Source organism: Podarcis melisellensis, assembly GCF_964234715.1.
Source record: "Podarcis melisellensis genome assembly, chromosome: 5".
NCBI lineage: Eukaryota > Metazoa > Chordata > Lepidosauria > Squamata > Lacertidae > Podarcis > Podarcis melisellensis.
Window position 1 is genome coordinate 38,635,639 of NC_138537.1, and position 22,423 is coordinate 38,658,061.

Here is a 22,423-nt window from a genome sequence, read left to right on the forward strand (position 1 = left end):
TCACGCGGGGGCAGGTCCCGGAGTTCCCCGCGCGGCGCTTTCCGTTCCTCCTCGTTTTCCGTTCCTCCCGGCGGCCGTTGTGAATGCTCCGCTATGCGCTCCCTCGGAGGGTTCTTGCTGGTCCTGGGGGCGGCCACGGCGGCGCTTTACTTGCTGTCGGTGCGGCTGCCCGGAGAGCCGCGCGCGGGGAGCGGGTGAGTGGGACTCTTCCTCGGGGGCTTCGAGGCGGTTGTGGCTTGGCGGGGGCCCCGCTCGTGGAGCTGGGATGCTGCGCTCTTCCCAGGGAGGAGGAGGAGGAGAGGCGAGCCTCGGCTTCATTAATGCCTCAGCGGCTTCTTCTCTCTTCGGGATTGTTGACTTGCACTCACTTGCCCCGAGAGCAGAAGGTCCTGGGTTTTTGCTGAGGGCGCCTGCGACTTTGATTGACAGCGAGCCTAAAAATACACCGCCGCCGAAATCCGATGCTACCCTTCGCGTGTGCGGTGCTCGGAAATGTGCTGCTGCATGCTCTGAACTAAGTTTAGGTGTGTAGGAAGTTGTTATGAAACAGCCTCGAGATGTTCAAATGGTCTCGGGAACCCGCTGAGCTGAAGGGAGTTGGTGCCCCCTTTCACCATACATTTAAAGCACGCACACACTAATAATCCTGGGAACTGTAGTTTGCTCCTCACGGTACTGCAAATCCCAGCACCCTTAACAAACTGCAGCTCCCAGGATTATTGTTTTTTTCGAATGGGGGGCGGAGAAAGAGGGATGTGCTTTAAATGTATGGTATGTGTACACAGCTGTAAGTAATGCCTTGTGGACTTTGGAAGGCACTATCCTCTTATTCCAAAAGTGCTGACAGATTGATTGATTGTAACAAAAGCAGTGGTGCAGTCGTAAGGTCATTTGGACTCTAGACTTAAAAGTTGTAACTGGAGGCTCTTCAGATGGTAGTGTGTGTTGTGACACATCCTTCAGAATCTAGCACCACTGAGCATAAGCTGTGTTTCGGTTTTGTATTTGATGCTGTTTCAAGAATGCTTGTCCCACAATAAATCTGTTAGTGTCTAAGGTATCACAGCATGTTAAAATTTATTCAGTAACATACAGTACTACTCTTCAATCAAACATGCCTTGGTGCATATTTCAAATGACTTCTTGCTGCTTGTTCATACACCCGTGAACTTGCAGTGGCAAGCTCAGCCACAGAATAGCATTTAATAAAGAGCACTCCACACTTCAGATGCCTTGCTTCAGGCAACATCTTGCTATCTAAAAGTAAGAGTTGTAGAGGTCTTAAAGCAGAAAGGCTTGGGTCTTTCCAGAACAACGAATATAGCTTAGTGAGAATTGAATGATCCTTATGACTGACCTCTGTCAGTAGTTTTTAGGGGATCAGCCTCTCATTGTAGAGAATATCACTGATTTTTCCCTCATTTCCTTTTTACTTTAGGTTATACACATATCAGGAATTTAAAAAACTGTTAAGTTTTAAACAGTTGTTAAACCAGCGGCCTGTCTTTGCCACAAAATCAAAGCTAAGCAGTAGCCCACCATACCCCACAGGTACCAGAATTCACTGCAATTCTTTTCTGCAATTCCTAACTCAGCAAGTATCTTGTAGTAATTAAGGCTGTATTTTAAAAAATGTAATCAACTGTTTGCTTCAGCAAAATATGTTGAAATCTGAACATGATTGTTTTCCAATTTGAATTTTCATGAGCAACTAGCGATATGCAGAACTGATGCATTTCACAGACTGACAAATCCTGAGCACTGTGGAAAAAATACAGCCTAAATTATAACTCTCCTTCTGTGTTAGATTTCATTTAAGAAGGATTCTAACTTTGAATTGCTGCCTCTGATGAATCTCACCAATGTATACTGTACTAACAATTTAATACGTGGCTTGCTTTCTTAATTGTCCAAAGTTTTAGTAACTAGCACCTTCCTTGCTTTGCTGAAATGTTGCACCTTTATGCTCTGTGTTAGCATTAGGTCACAAGGTAAAGATACTACACTTGTTTCTGCTTGAAAAGTTAATTGCTGAGTTCTTGTTGAAACCAAGCAATGAATGAACGAATGGCATGAATAACTGTGTGGTCACAGTTTAAGAGAAGGGCATACTGTTAATGCCAGAGCTATGGCTGGTTGCATGGACCTGAAGTATGTTTACAGCCTACTAGATTCTTGAATTGCAGTAAAGTTGTGAGGTAGAGAAGTTTATTAGGCTGACCTGCAGACAAGGATTTAGTTCTTAGAACAAAGGAAGAAGAAAAGGAGCAAGGTGATTACTATCAAAGGGGAACCATACATTAGTATTCATGTTATAAGCATGCACATAGACAGACTTCAGTTAAAATATAGATAAAAAGCTCAACATTTATTAAGTTTTATAATTTCTTATCTCTCTCCTTATTTTCCACCAGCATGAGCATGCACACTAAATGACAGTATACTTTCAATATGTTTATCGCTGCTTGTTTCCAACACGCACTCCATTGTCCTATCTCTGAAAGACTGAGGATAGATGACAGGATGTATCTGATTCTCTATCCCTTCAGTAGTATAGAGGCTTACCTAGAAGCCAACAGGAAATGACCCCACTGACCAGTGTCCTTTGTGGAGTTTTAAACGCCCAAATGACTCTTTTTGAGTGATGGAAACAATGGGCCTCTTTTTCTGCCTAGTATCCTGTCCTCTCTTGGGGAAGGCATTCCTTTGTACATTTTCTTACAAACTGAACCCACAGTTTCCTGATGCTTCCTGATTCTTAGTTCCCTCTTCCTGTAAAGACACACAGAGACCTGTGCCTACACAGTTGTGTGGTTGAATTGTTATTTTACTGCATTCATAGTGTGCATGTGTTCTGATGAGTGCTGATTTATGCTATTATTCTTGCTGACTATCTCAGGCATATCCAGCTATAGGTTTGTTGTTCTTGCCTGGTTGGCATAACACTGTACTGTAGGCTACAGTATTCTGTAACCGCCTGCTGACCAATTCCTCCCTCTTCTCCCATCCTATTGGGGCTTATGGTATTTTATAATATTCACAGTCTTATGTAGATTTAAGTGGTACAGAAATAGAATTTGTAGTTTCCAAAAGAAGTTGGGCAACCTGAGACCTGACGTGGCAGTTCCCTCACCACATTCCAGATGATCAGGCACGTGTTGCAAGAAAGCATAGTGCTGTTGCAACTTGGATACTTAACTTTTTTAATTGTCCTACAAAAGCACATGTTGCAATAAATATGTTAATATTTAAGATGACATGGTACTTCTTGCTTCATTCCCCTTATTTCATAATTTTCCATGTGTTTGTCCATAGAATGAAAACACCTTCATTGGCAGCGTATGTTCACAACTGAACTGATTATCCTCTTTATTTATCAGGTCACTAAAGTTTCCTTCAGACCTAGAGGAACTGCAAAAGCTTGCAGAGTTTCTACGGTACTACAATAGAGAACACCATACTTATGTGCTGCTACTGTTCTGCAGTGCCTACCTATACAAACAGTGCTTCGCCATACCTGGCTCCAGTTTTCTGGTATGTATAATACCTGCAAAGGTCCAAGATTTTGGCTTTGCAGCATGCTGCTGAAAACCCATCTGGTCCTTTCCCCCACTTTCAGTGCCTTTGGAAGACTTGCCTAATAATTCCTGGAATGCCACTTAAAACGTAAAGGGACCCCTGACCATTAGGTCCAGTCGTGGCCGACTCTGGGGTTGTGGCGTTCATCTCGCTTTATTAGCCAAGGGAGCCAGCGTACAACTTCCGGGTCATATGGCCAGCATGACTAAGCCGCTTCTAGCGAACCACAGCAGCGCATGGAAACGCCGTTTACCTTCCTTACGGAGTGGTACCTATTTATCTACTTGGACTTTTTGGGGTGTTTTCGAACTGCTAGGTTGGCAGGAGCAGGGACCGAGTAATGGGAGCTCACCCTGTCGCAGGGATTCGAACCACCAACCTTCTGATCAGCAAGTCCTAGGCTCTGTGGTTTAACCCACAGCGCCACCCGTCAACTAGAGGCTAGATTACACTCTTCCTAGGGCCTGGGCTATTCCATTCACATACAAATCATGTTGAATTCTATATTTGTGGAAATTCCCTTAGATCACCCACAGCAGAATTCACTGAGAGCAGGCTTCTTCAAACTCAGCCCTCCAGATGTTTTTTGAGACTACAATTCCCATCATCCCTGACCACTGGTCCTGCTAACTAGGGATCATGGGAGTTGTAGGCCAAAAACATCTGGAGGGCTGAGTTTGAGGAAACCTGACTGAGAGAGTTACTATACTCTTCAGAAGAAATTGTCAGAGTTCAACATGCATTATTAATGCCTAAACTTTCCAACAACTGAGATTGTCCTCGTGAATAACTGATTTTAAAACTAAGCTCAGTAACCATCCATGAATGTCCCACCATTCTCTGGCTTATTGCTCAAATACCAACTTCAGTGAAAAAAGGATTAGTTAGCGAGAGGAAGCAGAAAACAAAAAAATTATAATCATAGGGTGTCAATTTCCTTAATTCTGATATTTTGACTTCAAGAATCCAATAAATGTGCACCATGTGTTTACAAAGTTATCTATTGATGGTCATAGCTTTATCCCCACCAGATTTTTTATGTTGCTAACCTATTTTATGATTGTGCACTTTTAATTGTATTTTAAAATTTTATCTGCAAGTCACCAAGAAAATAATGCTATTGCATAGACTTATATAAATATAGTAAATAAAATACATAAATAAATGCTAGAATTCTGAATCAGCTGATGACTAAGGAAAATCATTTTTTCAGTATATTATTATTTTATGGAGTTCTCTGCAACATGAGTTGATGGCCAGAAACTTAGGTGGCTTTTAAAGGGATAGACATGTATCTGTTATTTTAAAATATATAGTTTGGTATAATAAAAAAATCACTAATGAAAGGCTTGCAGAAAAACAGTAAAAATACAAGAATAGCAATCAGTAAAATTTCCTAAAAACTAGATAAAAATGAGAATATAATACAAATATATTACAGACGAAAAAATTAAGAGAGTCCAGGTAGCTTGGGTGTAAAACCTAAGTTTTTAAGAGGTGCATTATTGTCTCTACCTCATGAATCAGAGGGAAGGCATTTCAGAGTATGTGTGCTGCATTGTCACCATGTAACAACCTGCTGATCAGCCAGCAGGGTCTTCGTGAAAAATTGGCTAGGCATGTACTGGCAAAGGCAATCTACCAAGTTGTTAAGAGTTTTAAATGTCCACATTAAATGTTATGTGTAAACGTGGATTTTCCACTGAGCAAATCAGCAGCTGTCTGGTCACCCCACGTGTATCGCACTGCAATAGTCTAATCAATAGTTCCTGATGGGCAGGTCTACAAATGGGTTTTAGTTAAGAAAGCTAAGTAGCACCTCCACCTACTGTGTATCTAGCTTCCAGTTGCCAGGGAGGTAGCATAAATATTTTGCCTTTCTGCTCTGTGGACTTCCTGGCTAGAAAGACACTGCCGGACTACACAGACCATTGGTCTGATCTAACAGAGCTGCTCTTGTTTCTATGGTTCATAGAGTCCTTCATGCTTTCCCCACAGTTTATTATGGACTGGATCACTGTCTAGTTTTGCTCTAACAGAACATCCTTGCTGGGGCTCTCTTTGGACCATGGATGGGACTCCTGTTGTGTTCTGCCTTGACTTCTGTGGGTGCCACTTGCTGCTATGGGCTGTCCAATGTGTTTGGGAAAAAAATTGTCACCTACTATTTTCCTAATAAGGTGGCCATGCTTCAAAGGAAGGTAAGTCCCAATCACCTATAATATTTTGGTCAGTGCTGTGTGACTGGGTAGTGCATTATAGAGTTGGAAGGGACCCTGAGGATCATCTAGTCCAACCCCTTGCAATGCAAGAAAATGCAGCTGTCCCATATGGGGATTGAACCTGCAACCTTGACTTTATCAGCAGCATGCTCTAACCAACTGAGCTATTCAAGTCTAGCTGTCAGGAATCTGCAGCCAGTATGTTACAATACAATAGCTGGAATTATCAGAAAACCCTTCTAGTGAAATGTATAATTTATAGCTCTTGTAATATCGTAATTGCATATAGAAGGGGATTCCAAGGCTACATTCATGCTACCTATGTAGGCCTAACTACTGAAACAAAAAGGGGTTTGCAGCAACCCTCTAGTGTAGACCAGGTGTAGTCAACCTTTTTTTTACCTACCGCCCACTAATGCATCTTTCTTGATGGTAAAATTTCCTTACCGCCCACCAGTGCTCGATGGGAGGAGGATTCAGCTTGTGCCATAGAACCCCCTACCGCCCGCCTAGAATCCTGAAACCCCCACTAGCGGACGGTAGGGACCAGGTTGACAACCCCTACTTATTCTCTACCTTTTTTATTATGCCAGTATAGAATGGTTATATAATTTATTCCTCAAACCAGGTTTATTGGTAGTAATATCAGCTCCTTGAGTGCATTGAATACAAGCTAATATTTGTATTACAAAATTTGTGTATGTATGTATGAGTTTGTGTGTACACACACACAGTATGACCAGATCTTGTTTCTTTTTTGTCTATGGCAGGTGGAAGAGAACAGAAATTCCTTGTTTTTTTTCTTGTTGTTTCTGAGGCTGTTTCCCATGACTCCAAACTGGTTTCTGAATCTCACATCTCCAATCCTGAACATCCCTGTTACTCATTTCTTCTTCTCTGTATTCATAGGTAAGATTAAAAGCACTCAATTTGTCTTAGTACTACCTAATATACTCTTCTCCTCCCTCTTTTCCATTTTAACTGGCAGTGCATGCTTGCTCATTCCCTACCACTTCTAGCTTACCTTTATTGTGTGGGTGTTCCAGTTTGATGGACTATTTTCTGGCAGTAGTGGAAATTGCAATGTGATTATAATGGGAGGTATGCCCATTTGTCTGGGAGCCCCTTGAATGGCATTTTAACTAATGTCTGTTGAGCATTACAAACCATAGTGCAAAAAAAAAAATAGTTATTTGATTTTCATTTGTAGAGAGAGAAAAATACTTGCTATTTTTATGGGCTTTTCTATATTTCTTGTCTCAGGGAGCACCAGGAAAAACTGGTAGAGTTTATAATCCTCCTTAAACACACGCTCCCTTAATGTGAAAATTGATGATGTCCCTAAGGTAACATTAAAGTACACCAGTTCTCTGTAAGATACATACTGAAAAACGTGCTTCTCATAGAGCAGCTTAAGACAATATTTTGTGTAGTGCAGGCTCTTGTTGGGGGGAGATGACAAATACCCTTTAATTGTGCAAGCAAGAAACATTTCCCATCCTTCTTGAGCAGTGGAGAATATTCTTCAAGATGCTTAGTCCAAATCCCAAGTACCTTCTCTCTGCTGACCCTTCTTAGTTTTGTGTACATATTTTTTCCTTATACATTCCCAAATGTGTTCTCCCTAGCATTTGCATATTCAAGCTCTTACCTTATTCACAGGTCCAAGGCAAGTCTGAAAAATGTGAAAGTTTTGCTTATATGAGTATTCTCTTACTTCTGCAGGCCTCATCCCGTATAACTTCATCTGCGTCCAGACTGGTTCAATCCTTTCACAGATCACCTCCCTTGATGCTATTTTCTCCTGGAGTACTCTGTTCAAGATGTTGGCTATTGCCATGGTGGCCTTAATTCCTGGGACCTTCATTAAGAAATTCAGTCAGAAGCATCTCAACTTGGACAAAAGTAACCAGAGTGCCCATTTCCTCAATGGGAGAAAGAGTAGCTGAATGGGCTGGTTTAGGACCAGATATTATAGAAGTCTATTTATGGGAAAGGTGCAATTCTCTCCCCCCCCCCCACCAGCCCATTTTGTTTTTACTGAACTTTAAAATCCCTGGTGCAGGCTTGGGCGTCTCCTTTCAGTAACACATAGACGGAAAACAATTTCTGCTCTTAGTGTGTGTGTGTGTTTTTAAATAATTAGACTTGCAAAACTCATTTTTAAAAGGTGCTCACAACTGTTCCAATGTGTTCTGTAACAAGAATGCTGTCACTGGAACAGTTTTATGTCATGCGGTTTTGCTACCACTGACTTAGAGGTTGTAAATGATAATACCTGCCTAGAAATTTGAGGTTGCTTCCTACATGACAGCAAATTCAGGAAAAGATCACATACAAAGCACCCCTTACTGTTGGCAATCGCAGTGCATTCTATGGGACACACGCTTGACTAGCTGAAATACCAGCACCAACAATTGAATCCTATTATCTTCTCTATTGAGGGAACCCATCTTGAGTGATTTTTCCTCCCTCTGCCTGCTTGGGAATCCCAAAGAAGAAAACTAGGTTAATGTAGGCTATGGGAACTATTGAGTCTTGAAGGACTGATTTATTGGTTTCCTTCCCTTGTAGGCTGGAGAAGTGGTGGTAATGAAGTCCACATAGTGGCTTTGTTCTCAAAGCCTCAATACCTTGGTTACTCTGGCAGCAGCAACTGTACTTACTGTAAAGGTAGAACGGGTTTAGTAGAATTACGTCAGTGCTGTTGCTTTTGCAAATCTAAGAGATCTAGTTAAGGATGGGTAGGGAGATGAGAGATGCCACTTCTACATGTGCCTTTGTGGGGAGCTACTGAGGTGTAAAGTACTCCTACAATCATGTACTGACTGCTGATGAAATGGAGTATCTTCCACTTTGTTGCAATTCCCCAGGAGAGTGTACTATGTAAAATGGCTCTGGGATATCTCTTTGTTCAGGTTTTGTGTCTATTTTAACCTCCCTATCACTTTTTCTGTGCCTCCTGGAAAACCACATTCTCTGCTTATGCTGTATTTTGTCTTCATTGAATAATGGACATGGTTGTGTCGCTAGTCCATTAGATAATCCACTGCTTAAGGGGAGAGAAAACTTATTTACGAGTGAGGTCATCCTTTTTCCTTTGCTTCTTAAGAGTATACAATCAGCCCAGAGATGAAGCCCTATCACTTCATCTCAGTATTCTGCACCCCACCCCCTTAGAAAGTATTTGGTAGTGGTCAACAGCCACTATTACAAAAATCTTTCATCGAGTTACCTTTTTGACAAGGGTCTAATTCTCACTGAAGTTTTAGAATTGGAAGGGGCCCCAAGGGTCAACTGTGAAGTTTTAACTGGGCAAAACCACTACTTCAGAGTGCAGGTGAAGATGCGTCTTTTTATGTTCTATACAAAAACAAATAAAATCCCTTCATATAGAACACTAGGTGTTGGTAAGGCAGCTAACCTAGAACCCTTTTTTGCTGTTCGATGTGACAATCTGACCACCTCAAGTGTAAGTACTAGGCTAACGTTTCAGGAACTCCTGCATGGATTGTTGGGTTTCTTGTGAAAATTATTAATCTACCATATCTGTGCTGGAAGAGGTGGCTTTGTTAAACACTTTGCTATCCACCACTAAAGTAACGGTCTCATGCTAAACTTGTCAACATTAATGACAAGCTTCTCAGGATGGTATTAGCAGACTCCATGTATGTGCTATATGCCAGAGAGATCGTAATAAACACTGATGTAACAATTGTAGCAATTTGGAACTGAGACAAGGGCAAAAGAAAAATGTCTGACTTCAATTAGTCTGTGCAAAAATTATGTCTTAATCAAGTGCCTTACCTCCTGTGTGTGTGTTTACATGGAAACTGTATTATCAGATAAATGTTGGTGAAAACGGTGGTGTAAGGTGTTGTTTGTATAAAAGGAACACGGTATGTTTAGCTACTTTCCAAGAGTGACATCTAAGCACTGTGCATTTAAGAGCTCCTCCTTTCCAATTTACAGACAAACTGGGGGAAAGTTCTGCTTCCACTCAGTAGCTTAGCTTCCCCTTTCAGCAAGAAGCCACAAGGTAGCTGTTTTAACTCATTTGCACCTAGCCTATGTTCTCCAGCAGTCCTAGATCCCAGAATACTTTGTACTTGGCCTCCACAAAAGCAATTTGAAGTTATATCCTAATCTTGCCGAGATTTTCCACTGTATCTGTGTGCTGAGGAAAGGTTCCCTTCATGTAGAACATGGCACAGCCCCCATTGTGTGCTACTCTGATTATCTGGGAAACACGGCAAGTACTGAGAAACTAAGACCGCAATCCTGTGCATACTTAGGACTACAACCTGCTGAAATCAACAGAATTGTGCTGAAAGTGTTGACTTGTAAGATCATGTTGTTTGCCACGGAAACACACTCATCTGTTGCTACAGGAAAAAAAGCAGGTAGCTGAAGGGGCAAGTGACAGCATACTCCCAAATGATTATATTTCAGGAAAAAACTAAAGTGTCACCAATCAGAAAATAATACAAGAGAATACATATTATTCATTAAACTCCCCCCTAGCTTTTAATGAAGGAGGATAATGTGGACTTTCACTATGTATGCTCTATGAAGTCACTTTCATTATTCTGCTGGCACTCTTGACATATACCTTTCAGTATATAATTAGCAATCATACAAGTTATATTGTGAAAAGAGCTGTAGCTCAGTGGTAGACCATCTGCTTTGGATGCCAAAAGGTCTCAAGTGCACTAAATAGACCAATTGTCTCACTCAGTATAAGGCAGCTTCCTATGTTCCTATTGTCCACAAGGTCCTGAAGAGAGAACAGTCTTTGGAAATACAGAACTGCATCCAGTGGTGTGTGGGCAATTGACCAAAGCATCCACTTTTGGGTGTAATACACACAGCTACAGTCGCACAGGACATAAGAGCCTATAAAGCACTTGAGGTACACTGGCTTTTTATTCCATGCATCTGTTTTTGATAGTCTTGTTCCCAATTGTTATACACTGTTCAATACAAAACAAAAAAAATCAAGTTTGCTTCAGGAAGCCATAGAGTAGGGAGAAAAAAAACAGCATATGAAATGATTGTTTCAAATGACATGTAAAACCATTAACTCCCATTAGCCACCACACTGATTGTGCCATAGCTGCACTCAGTAGTTAAGAATGCATTATGAGTTGTGACTAAAACCTAATTACCGTATTTTTCGCTCTATAACACGCACCCAACCATAACACGCATGTAGTTTTTAGAGGAGGAAAATCTGTAGGCATGCCACCCATAGGCATTCCCTCCATAACACGCACAGACATTTCCCCTTACTTTCTAGGAGGAAAAAAGTGAGTGTTATGGTGCAAAAAATACGGTAAGCAACTTGCCTTGAGTTTTCTCTGGTTTGCATTGCTTATTGTACACATACTGCAGATTGCTATCCCGTTATTAGCAAACCCTTAATCGGGCAGTTATAATGTTGTAATGCCATTGGCACAGAATAGTAAAAACACAGCCAAAAGGTTAATCACTGAGGATTGCACACATGGCAATACTGTCTCATAATCTGGATGACATGATTTGTTGGGTTTATGGCTTTCAGTTAAAGGGAACTTTGTTCCAGGAACTAAATCTAGACTCTGCAGCACAAGGCCATCCATTCCACTGACACCCCTAAGATGCTAACAGCGTGTTTACACAAAGACTGAACTACTTTCCTACCCTACAACAAAAATGCACTGTTTTGTTGATGCCAAGAAAGCATTTCTTGTGCTGCTTGCTCCTTGAACACAAAAGCAACGTAATGTGTGGAAGAAGCATGGTGGCTACCTACCCCTTTCTGCCAGTAAACTTCACACTGCTTTCTAGGGAAAAGGACAATTACAGTGTGTGTTTCTCTGTACTAGTATTTCCAGCTACCATAGTTTTGTCTGTGTCTGTTAATATTTAATGCTTTGGAGTGTTGTTCCCAGAGAAGAAAGTAGGTATATAGTCAGTACCTTTTATTAGACCTACAGAACAAAGCAGGCTTTTTAGAGCCCAGAGTCACACAAATACCTGAGAGTCTGTTTCCACATTAAAAAGGACTTAGCCCTCACATTTAAGAGAGAGACTTAAAAACATAACCTGCATACTCTAAGAGAACATCAACCATTTAAAATCTCACCTCTGTTAAACCAATATAATTTTGGAGCACAATTCACCATCCATATTCTAGGGTTAGTAAGTCTATCTTTTTGAGGCACAACATTTACAGCATTTTTGTAATACAATAGTACAACACCATGTCTCTGCTTAGGGCCAGGCTACATGCTATGGCGTCACTGGGGCAAATTCGGCCCCTCCCTGCATGAAACAGCATGATCACATGAGATGCTCTGTTCCCAGCAGTGGCAATTACATGGAGTGTGGACTAGGAAACTCACAATATGATGATGCTGTATCATGTGGTGTTTGCCCCTAGACATTGCAACACTAGGGAGAAACACAGCACTGGTCTGGTATTTTCAGCCATTATCCTGGTGGTCATAACATATAGCCCAGCCCTCAGTTCACTATATAAACAATATCACAGCTCTAACTTAGAAAACTTGGGTGGCTTAGCTTGATTTTCCTCTCTCTTGGATCTCTTCACAGTCCTGAAATTTTCTAGAATTGTCTAAATTTACAAAAAAAAATTGTGCATTTAAGAGTACCCAAAAGGTATAATGGCATGGGGAAAATATGAGATGATTAATCTTATTTCTGATTACATTTTCAGCTCTTTTAAAAATGACTTTCAGTTGAGCAAAACCTGTTCAATTTAATTGAAGAAAGAGGAAATGGCTCTGGAAGAATTCTCTCAATGGCACAAATCACAAATACCAGTTTTGAATATTCTACAATTAAGTATTAGACACACCAAAGCACAAGTTGCTAGTTCTTAACACCTGATTTTCATAACCACCAATTTACTAGCTGCCTTAAATTAATGCCCCTTTATTTCAACAGCTCTTTGGGGATCAAAGCAAAACTGGATTTTTTAAAATGGAAAGGAAAGCACAGGACACACACATTTATGAGGAGAGAGCATGTCCTTTGAGACCCCGGTTGTCATAACTTAATGAATTTTCCTTAAACCTTTACATATTCCTTCAACATACTATAACTGCAGGATGACATCTACAGATGCAGGCTGTGTGCAAATACCAAAAGAAACAACCAATAACAGACACAAGAGGCCATTAAATCAGACACATTTTCACTAATGTTAAAGACTCTGGGGAGAGGTTGTGCTTCAGTGCGAGAGCACATACGTTGAATGCCTAAGACTCCAGGCTCAATACCTCTAATTAAAAGATCACAGGACTTTCCTTTGCCCAAGACCCTGAGAAGTTATGCTTTAAAGCTGACAGTTCTACATTATATATCTGAGGCATTTCATACAAATGCTTCTTGCCCTAGAAAAGAGATGAAGACCACAGTGGGCTAAGAATACCAAGTGCTTCATATGGGGAAAGCATCATGCAGCTGCTTGTCATTCTTGACACCATCCCCCACTTTGTCTTATTGCGAAAAATGAACTTTTCAAGAGCATAGTCAGCTAACTGGGCTATGAAGTGAGCTACCAGCTGTTAAACTGGAGTCTTTATGCTGGGCTGAGCTGGGGGGGGGAAGAGTGTCTTTAATGCCAAATTGTCTTATTCCATTAGTAAAGCAGACAGTTTCCAATTCAGAGATCATCCAAACAACAGTTCTCAAAGGTACCCATGAACATGAGAGTGTTAGTAATAGCACACTACGGACACAGTGTTAAGACCATATTAATGGAAGACAATCTTACTCGGCTACGAGTGATTGCCAAAGAAAGGAGAAGAGTAAAAGCAAAGCAAAGTAATTGTCCACAGGGGCCAGGAAGAATGTGGTGAACTTCAAAGGAGAAACAAAGGCTGCAAGGTAGTTGTACTGATAGTTTGGATCATGCCAAGAAAGACATGCTTCCCAGAAGAAGCACCAAGCTAGGTGTCTGTGGTGGACTTTACAAGTGCAATAATGTGCTGCTTCCCCAACAGCTTGGTCCATACACCAATGGAATGGTATTTATTGAAGTGTGGAATAAACAGCATCTGTGGGTCCCCCCCAATAAAAGTAATTCACCCTTAAGCTTGCCAAGGAGTACAAGTGACCAGACAGAATTTCCTTCAGAGTGGGCACAGCTCAGATCAGTTTAGTGTAAGCATATTAAGCTTAAGGAATTCTTGTTCAATTTCAAGTGAACAGGGCTTATTTGCTTTTTTGTTGTTATTGTTTCATTCTGATATATCACAATGATTAGGACTGCAGCTGGGAGGCTAAAGCATGCCAAGAGGTCTTAGATCTGCATCCTAACCATGTCACACTCCATGCACATGCAGCTCAGGACTGCTTTAATTTGCTTGTACGGGTCTACTCCCCATCCTAGTGTCAGTAGGCTGCTGCAGCCAGCAAGATAAGCATGGCCTATAACACATTATTAGGTCACAACATTAAGAAAACACCTTGGCTCCTCCTCCTCCTGGGATAAGTAGCCATGAAGCAACTGAACAGGGACCACCAATATGTTGTGCTACAATAAACCCTGCCTTTAATCTATAGAAATTAAAATAAATAATGACATAACTTAAGATTCATGTAGTCCAGCTACATAATTTTAAAATATGGAATAATTTAACTCATACAATACTGCTCTCTGTATAAGTAAAGAATTTCCCTTCATTTTGCCACTAGACAATTAAAAAAAAAATCAAATCAAATGTAAACAAACAGCATGCAACCCATCTTTGCCCTTCATTTTGGGGGTGGAGAGTGCGGGGTGCAACTGCTACTAACTACTATAAATATGGAAACTGCTAGGATACAATTTTACACTCAAGACAATGAACCGTTCTTCCCTGAATGAACTAGAAACAAATTGAGGGCACAGCCAAAATTACTGGCAGAACTTTGGCTATAAAACCAAAATAGAACATTTTAGTGTTTTTTGTTTTGCTTCCGTTGGATATGTCAGTTAAAGGAGCCATGGTTATAAACCTCAGGAAGTTGCTCAGGAAAAATGAGGTATTGCAGAAGGAAAGTGGGATACCATTCAAATAGGAAAGGCAATAGTCTTGGACCCTCTCCAATCCAAAATCCATCAATATGAAAATATGGCTTAGGCTCCCTCAGACCCAAGATGAAGGGCATTCTCTACTCATCATCACATTTCAATGTTACTTTCCACCAGTCACACCACTAAACAAGCAGAGGCCACTTGTTTGGTTCAGGCCAGACTATTCCCTTGGCTTCATCCAAGTACAATACTCCCTTACGGTGTTCAACCTATAGTAGGAAAATTTCCAGTTTCTTCCTTCAGGATAGTCCTCAAGATGTACAGAATGTGCTTTTCCATGGCTTGTGGGTTCTTGATCTTCACTAATTTGATCGATTCATTTTTCATTGAAGGAAGCAAACAAAAGGCAGGTTGGAATGGAGAGGAAGGTAACTTAGAAAAACAGCATCTCAATTTCTCTCTATTCATCAGCCACTCCATGCTGTGTCTCCTGATCTCACAGTGGCATAGTGATGCTGGAAAATGCTGGAGAAAGGCTGAGGCTAGAATACAGCAGCAGGATGTCACAACCAACCAAATGCCAATTTAAAAACACAATTAGTTCCCACTCTCACATGCTAGGGGAGCAGCGACTCAAGATATACCTTTCCAGGAATGTGAACAAGTTCCTATTGAAAAAGTTACGCTGGTTACACTGATGGCATTTGTTCACAGTTTACCTGATCCACTGCTTCACTGGATGTGATCAAGTCATTGAGTTAACTTCCTTCATTTCCGGTCTTTCAGAGCCGCATGGCCTGGTCCCATGTCAAAAGTAGCATCAGATCCTAGCCTTATGCATGCTGTCTAAGACTCAAAAAGATTGTTGTCCTTCATAGGCTAGTCTTCTGAACTTCTTTCTGCAATCAATTATTTTGTCTATGGATACAGTTCACTCTTCAGAGTAAAAAGTGTTAAAATGCCAAAAATATGATACAATAGCTCAATTATTCAATAAAATACATCCCTGCCATTCGTGATTGAAATGCTCACCGAGAAACCAATTCATCAGAACATTTCTCCAAAGATTCAAGTTATTGCAGATCATCTGGGTGATGGGGTGGAGATGCAGCTTCTCAGAGGAATGAAGAGGGGATTCTTGGGGGAATCAAAATGCCAGTTGATCAAAGGACTGAAGGAGGGAGGAGATACATCTTTACCAAGTTGCAGAGCTGCAGGCTTTACTGGTCCTCACTGTTGCATCAGAGCATTCTGCATCTGAAGAGTCACCACCTGATTCTCCAAACTCTCCAGGATTCTGCATCACAAATCCAAGGGAACAACTTTTAAAATCATTTATGGGCATTTTATCTGTAGACAGAATCGTCCCTGGTCCATCTCAAAAAAAAAGCGAAAGCGCATCTGAATGTGCAGCTCAGCCTTTCGTTTTCTGGGAATCTGATGCATGCAATAGATTACTGAGCCACAAAACTCCTGACGTGATTCTGGCCATGTCCTTATATACTAGGGTTGCCATATGTACGGATTTCCCCAGAGATATCCAGAATACTGCAGTTGGCAGAAGTCTGGGCGGAAATCGGGAAAATGTCCATGAAAATTGGAACGTATGGTAGCCCATGTCGGCAGTGCCGTTTTTGCATAAAAATAGCTCAAAAATTGCATTTTTAAAGCGATTTTGCCCCAAAAGCTTGATGTACTAGTTTTGTTTCTGTAAAAATTCTTTTAAACCCATGGGAAAGCATGCAAATATACAATCCCACACAGATTAACTTTGGTTTTAATCTTTCATTAGTGTGGAGTAAATAAAGCTATTTGTCAAGTTGGCACTTGAGGGAACTGGCACAGCTGAACCCTGAAAAGGCTTCCTGTCTTCTCAATGAACTAAAACACTGGGTAGAAGTAAAACAATGGGACATCAAATAAAAATAGAATGATGTAAGAAAAAACTGATAGCGAAAGCAAAGGCTAGCAGAGCTCCAGTTGGAAACCTTGCAATGTATTTATTCAACAGCCCTAGTTTCCAAGCATCTAATTAATATTTTAACTTCAAGCAATGAAGAGAGTGTTACTGACCTCATAGCCACGTTCCTCTGGACATAACTTGCCAAGTGACATCTGTGTTTTCACCCTGCGTACAGCACTCTCCTTATCTGAAAGGCCATCAGACTGGGTAGATATCTCAATGGGGATTTCTGGAGTCTGTGACAACATCTCATCCAGCTTCTCAGCCCGTTGATCTTTACGCCTGTTGGACAGCTCGTCTGGGCTGTTGGAATGGTCACTGGTATTGCCCTCCTCTCCATCAGACACAGAGAGGTTCTCAGAGCTGAAGGTCGAGTAAGACTGGCAGCTGCTAATGCAACGATGCGGCCTGCAAATCCATAAAACATTAATGGGTTTGATTTGATTCAAAGGCTGCAAGCACTTGATCTAATGAGCAGGGTATTACAAACAAGGATGAGAAGAAGGCCAAGTCCATTCCTAAAGATACATGAAGAACAGCCTTGGTAGATCAAACCAGAGGCCCACCTAGTCAAAAATCCTATTCTCACAGTGGCCAACCAAATGCTTATGTGAAGCCCACAATCAGTACAATGACCCTCTCCCACTCATGACCCCGAGCAACTGGTGTTCAAAGAAATCTTGCCTCTGATACTGAGTAGTACATAACTATCATGAGTGGCAACTGATAGCCTTATCCTTTGTGAATCTGCCCAATCTTTTTCAAGGCTGTCCACAATGGTGGCCATTGCCGTTTCGTGTAATGGTGAATTCTACAGTTTAATTAAGTTCTGTACCTCCTTTTGTCTGTCCTGAATCTTCCAACATTCAGCTTCATTGGATGACCTCGGGTTCTAGTATTACGAGAGAGGGAGAAGAACTTCTCTATCCATGCATAATTTTATACACCTATATCAAGTCCCCTTCCCTTACTCATGTTTATTCTAAACGAAAAAATTCCTCTGATTGGTTCCCATGGAAGAGGAAATGGGTACAACAGCCCCATGGCTGGTGTACTCTTCCCATTGTCCAGGGACATGTCCAGTGAAGGATCAACTTGCCTCCAGAATTATCCCTTTTTGTCCTATCCTTGCTGCCATCACAGGGAGACATCTAGATTATCATATATAGCTGTTGTGATGCTCTCTTAGATTGCACTCTAAGTTAGGTTAAAATTACTATAGTACTGAGACACCAGACACAAATCCATTAAAAACATTTTTAATAAGAAAGCCTCCAGGTTGCTAAATCTGAGGCTTCATTTCTTATTTTTATCTTAACCCTAAAATTCATACCGAGTCTTATTTTAGCCTACTGGTTCTCCTAGTAAATAGGTTGATATATGTAATGTAGCCCTAGTTTGTTGTCATTTTAAGTCCTATATTGCCTTTGGCACTGAACAGCAGGTTACAAATTCAGCATTTTCTTATGCAATAAGATCTGAAAATATTGTTTTAGGGAACTATGTGGGGGGGGGGGAGGGGACTACCAATCATTTATTCAAACTAACAGGAGGCAGCTTCTGAAGTTGAGAGAGCCAACGTGGGAGAGGATTCCCTAGAGAGCACTGCAAGGTGATGACAGTTTCATTAATGCAAAGCAAAAATCACTTTAGCAGAGATGTAGCTAAAACTAACAGTCAAAATGAAGATGGAGATCTGAAGCATCTTACTAAGTGAATTCTACTTCTCCCAAAAGTACTTATATGAGCTGATATATTTTACAGGAAAATAAGGGTGTGCAATTTTGGTTTTTTTTAAAAAAATAATTTTTATTAACTGGCCAATCACATCAAATTAAATCACATCACATAAATTCCAAATTACAAAGCCAAATTTTTAAATTTTGTTGGGGGAACCCATACTTCAAGATCCAAAGGGGGATTCAAATCATCTTCTTATTACTGCGTTAATGTCCAAATCAGTCCCAATCAATCCAAACAGAGTTCATAGTTCTATCCAGTCTTATCTTGGTGTTTCCACATCATATCTTGTTCATATAATTTCTCTTTTTCTTTTACGATCTCTTCTGTTAGTCTCCTTAAGCCGATAAGCATAAGGGTGTGCAATTTTGGGGCCAAACAAGCTGATCTGCCTTTAACACCTCACCACCACCATGACATTTAATAAAACTTAACTATGTCTTAACATCATAATATTTTTCTCTCCCCCACCCATCCACTGCCAGTGGCAACCAATGAAGAAATGTAGAATGTTGTGATTCCACAGACAGATCCCTCCCCCCACTAATCTTTCTGGGAGAGAGAGATAAATAAATACATATTCTTGGTGGCACAAATATATTCAGCATCACTCTAGTTTGTCCCTTTGCCAAGACTTGACTCAGCAATCAAAAGAAAACCTGTGAAAATTATCAAGAATGCTAAGAAACAGGTAAGAGATTTGGTCATCACACTAGAAAAAACACCCAAAAAATCCTGGCCATTCAAACCCAAGATGAAGAGCCCTTTGCCTTGAAGAGCAAAAACCCAGGACACATACAGGTAGGTGGCATGACCACACCACTTTGATTGCAACAGGGTAGGAATTCTCAGTTTGGTTCAAAGCAGAAATAATGGAGGTGGCATGTAACAGCCTTTTCTCCCCTACCCCCAGGGGAAAAGCTCAAGGGGCAATTCAAAGAGAAGCTGTGGGCAACCAAGAGCATCCACACCACTCACTAAAGTTTTTCTGCTCCCTATGAGTTTTCCTGGAAGAAATGGTATCAGGTTCAGTTACAGGTAAATCCAGTTAGACTCTACAATAGAAAGAATCAGGAGAAGACAGTGCTAGTTTAGGAGTGAGAAGACAGTGCTAGTTTATGACTATTCTGGAACCACCAAAATAAAAACTGTCGAATGGCATCCATCTGAGAGTTTTTGAAGAAGTCAAATGTGAAATCACTTCAAACGGAAATATGTAACTTGTTCCTAAGATCAGCCTCCATGCCAGAAAACTGGAGAGTGGCCAATGTAACCCCAATTTTAAAAGAGTGATCCAGTGGGGATACTGGAAATTAAAGGCCAATTTTCAGGGGAAACTGGTGGAAAACACTGTTAAAGATAAAATTACCAAGAATGGAAAAGAACAAGTCTTGCTGAAGCAGAACCGGCATGCCTTCTACAAAGGTGAGTCCTGTCTCACTAATCTATTAAAGTTCTATGAGGGTGTCAAGCAGCATATACATAGAGAGATCTAGTTGAGATATAGCATACCTGGACTTTCAAAAAGCTTTTGGCAAAGTACCTCACCAAAAATTCTTGAATAAGCTTAGAAGTCATGGGATAAGAGGAAAGGTTCTCTTGTGTATCAGAATTGGTTAAGTAACAGGAAGCAGAGAGTTCTCCCAATGGAGGGATAAAAATGGTGGAGTCCCCCAAGAATCGATATTGGGATCTGTGCTTTTTAACTTATTCATAAAAGATCTAGAATTAAGAGTGAGGAGTAAAGTAGCCAAGTTTGCTGATAATACCAAATTGCTCAGAGGGGTTAAAACAAAAAGGGATTGTGAAATGCCCCAAATGTATCTCTCCAAACTCAGAGAATTGGCAATAAAATGGCAAATGCAATTCAATGTAAGCTAGAATTGGGGCAATTCCCCCCCCCAAATTTTAGATATATTCTCATAGAGTCTGAACAGTTGGTGACTTGACCAAAAATGGGACCTTGGAGTTGTAGGGGGCAGCTTGATGAAGAGATCACGCCATGTCCAACAGCTGTGAAAAATGGTAGGGATCCCTAGGGATTGATAATAAAACTGACACAATATCATAATGTTATCATACAGATCTTTGGTGTGACTTCATTTGGAATACTGTATACAGTTCTGGTCATCTCACCAGGAATGGTACAGCTAGAAGGGGTTCAGAAAAAGGTAGCCAAAATGACTAGAAGAATGGAGCAACTTCCCTTGGAGGAAAAGTTACATTAGGGAACCTTTCAGTTTAGAGAAAAGGTGAGCAAGAAAGGACATGATAGAAGTATATAAAATTATACATGGAACGTAGAAAGTGGATGACGTTTTCTCCCTTCTTTCATAACACTGGAACTTCAGTAATCCAATGAAGAATCCAATGTTGGAAGATTTAGGACTAACAAAAGGAAGTACTTTGCAGAGCACATAATTATAGAGCCTTGATCACCAGCGAATTCCGTAATATCAAGGATGAATGGAAATTTATCTCAACCCTACTTAACCATATCTACAGTTAACCAATTAATTAAGGAATTCTCCCTCCTCTTCCCAGAACACATCCGGGCACAGTCCAGAAAATAACTATTTGGGTAAGATGTTTGAGGGAGTAGTGGCTGTTCAACTCCAAACAGCCTGAGACAATACTGATTATCTAGATCCATTGCAATCTGGCTCAGGTCTGACTTTTGAAATGAAGCAATTTGGTTTTAATAGGAAATGATCTTATTCTGTTGTTTTATATTTTTAGCTGTTTTTATTTTTTAATCATTCAGGGAGATATTTTTTTTTAGATATTGTTGTTTTTATACTTTTCTTTCTTTCTTTAATGTTGTTTTAGCACCAGGCAAAAACCTTTTAATTTTCATAGGCTTTTAAAGTCTCCCCCCCCCCAACTGTTTGGAATGTTTTTATTCTTTGCTACCTCATTTGGGAATTTCTTTAAACTTAAAAGCAGACTACAAATGTCAAAAACAAATACACAAAAAAAGTAATTTTTAATCATAGATCATAGAGCCTGCCTACTTTCCAAAAGTAAGTAGTGTATGCCTTTTATGTAGGAAAGAATCATGACTAATTGTGCTAGCAATTTTTCCAGATTTTTGTAGATAAGTCTCTTGTGCTTTTGCATATCAGAAAAAACTGTGGGGGAAACACATCAGAAGCAACATCTCATGATTATCATGATTAGATCTAGACATTTTCAGTATAAATGTGACATGGATAGAGAGTTTTAAAGCAATTTTTTATGGTAGTTTCCCTGTTCAAAGAACCTGGATAACAAATAATGTTACAGTCACCCCTCTTAAGTTCTCATCATGTTACAATGAAAAGGATGATTGGTTTTACCTGATGTGTAGATTTGGTGGATAAGGAAGGGTTCATTGGGGGGTAATGTTCACAACAAAAACAATCAGATCACAATAAGCACACACAAGCAAACACAGAAGGACAGAATAGAAAAGAAAAGGGGAAGAAAAAACCACTTAACTGACAGATTCACCAAGGCAGGAGACAAAAAAACCTGAGATTATCTCCACCCCCCAGAATTCTGCTCTCCTGCCTTTGTCATAGCTCATGAACATTACCCAACCATTAACCCTTCCTCATCCCACCAAAATTTTAACTCCCCATCCTTTTGTTAAACCAAACCTTTGTTTAGCAACTACGATAAAAATAGAGCAGTCCTACCTCTGTCTCCGTGGGAATTCCACTTCACTATCTACTTCCCCTTCTTCTTCTTCTGAAGAGTCATCTCCACTCTAGTAGAAGATTAAAGGCAATGTTATTTGCCACTTATTTACAAGCATACAGCCACCTGAGCAACTTTCATGAACGGAAGTCTCCAAAGATGGTATTCTACAGAAAGAACTAAGAAATTTAGGGTGCATGAGAAAACAGC

The 22,423-nt window shown here is 40.5% G+C and overlaps 2 protein-coding genes across 8 annotated transcripts in view; one reads left to right on the forward strand and one right to left on the reverse strand.

The window, feature by feature from the left end:
* Window positions 1–64: 64 nt before the first annotated feature.
* Window positions 65–9,664, forward strand: TMEM41A (transmembrane protein 41A). The gene is made up of 5 exons (XM_081910633.1): window positions 65–194; window positions 3,381–3,534; window positions 5,619–5,780; window positions 6,572–6,710; window positions 7,527–9,664. Exons 1-5 carry the CDS (start codon window positions 94–96, stop codon window positions 7,748–7,750), a joined length of 780 nt encoding a protein of 259 aa, XP_081766759.1. The 5' UTR covers window positions 65–93; the 3' UTR covers window positions 7,751–9,664.
* Window positions 9,665–11,670: 2,006 nt separating this feature from the next.
* MAP3K13 (mitogen-activated protein kinase kinase kinase 13) overlaps window positions 11,671–22,423 on the reverse strand; it is a 41,850-nt gene continuing 31,097 nt past the window's right edge. For 6 of the 7 annotated variants that reach the window (XM_081910359.1, XM_081910361.1, XM_081910360.1 and 3 more), the window contains 4 exons: window positions 22,213–22,283; window positions 17,628–17,684; window positions 16,903–17,200; window positions 11,671–16,126 (listed from right to left, as the gene is read on the reverse strand). In XM_081910359.1, the coding sequence (XP_081766485.1) occupies window positions 16,025–16,126; window positions 16,903–17,200; window positions 17,628–17,684; window positions 22,213–22,283 (528 nt within the window). In that variant the 3' untranslated portion in view covers window positions 11,671–16,024. The remainder of the gene's footprint in view (window positions 16,127–16,902; window positions 17,201–17,627; window positions 17,685–22,212; window positions 22,284–22,423) is intronic. The other variant, XM_081910364.1, reaches the window with a different exon arrangement.

Coding starts and splice junctions, on each gene's coding strand:
- TMEM41A (XM_081910633.1), top strand. CDS start 94: ATGCGCTCCCTCGGAGGGTTCTTGCTGGTCCTGGGGGCGGCCACGGCG. Junction 5,781..6,571: donor TGGCCATGCTTCAAAGGAAG/GTAAGTCCCAAT, acceptor TGTCTATGGCAG/GTGGAAGAGAACAGAAATTC. Junction 6,711..7,526: donor CTTCTTCTCTGTATTCATAG/GTAAGATTAAAA, acceptor TTACTTCTGCAG/GCCTCATCCCGTATAACTTC.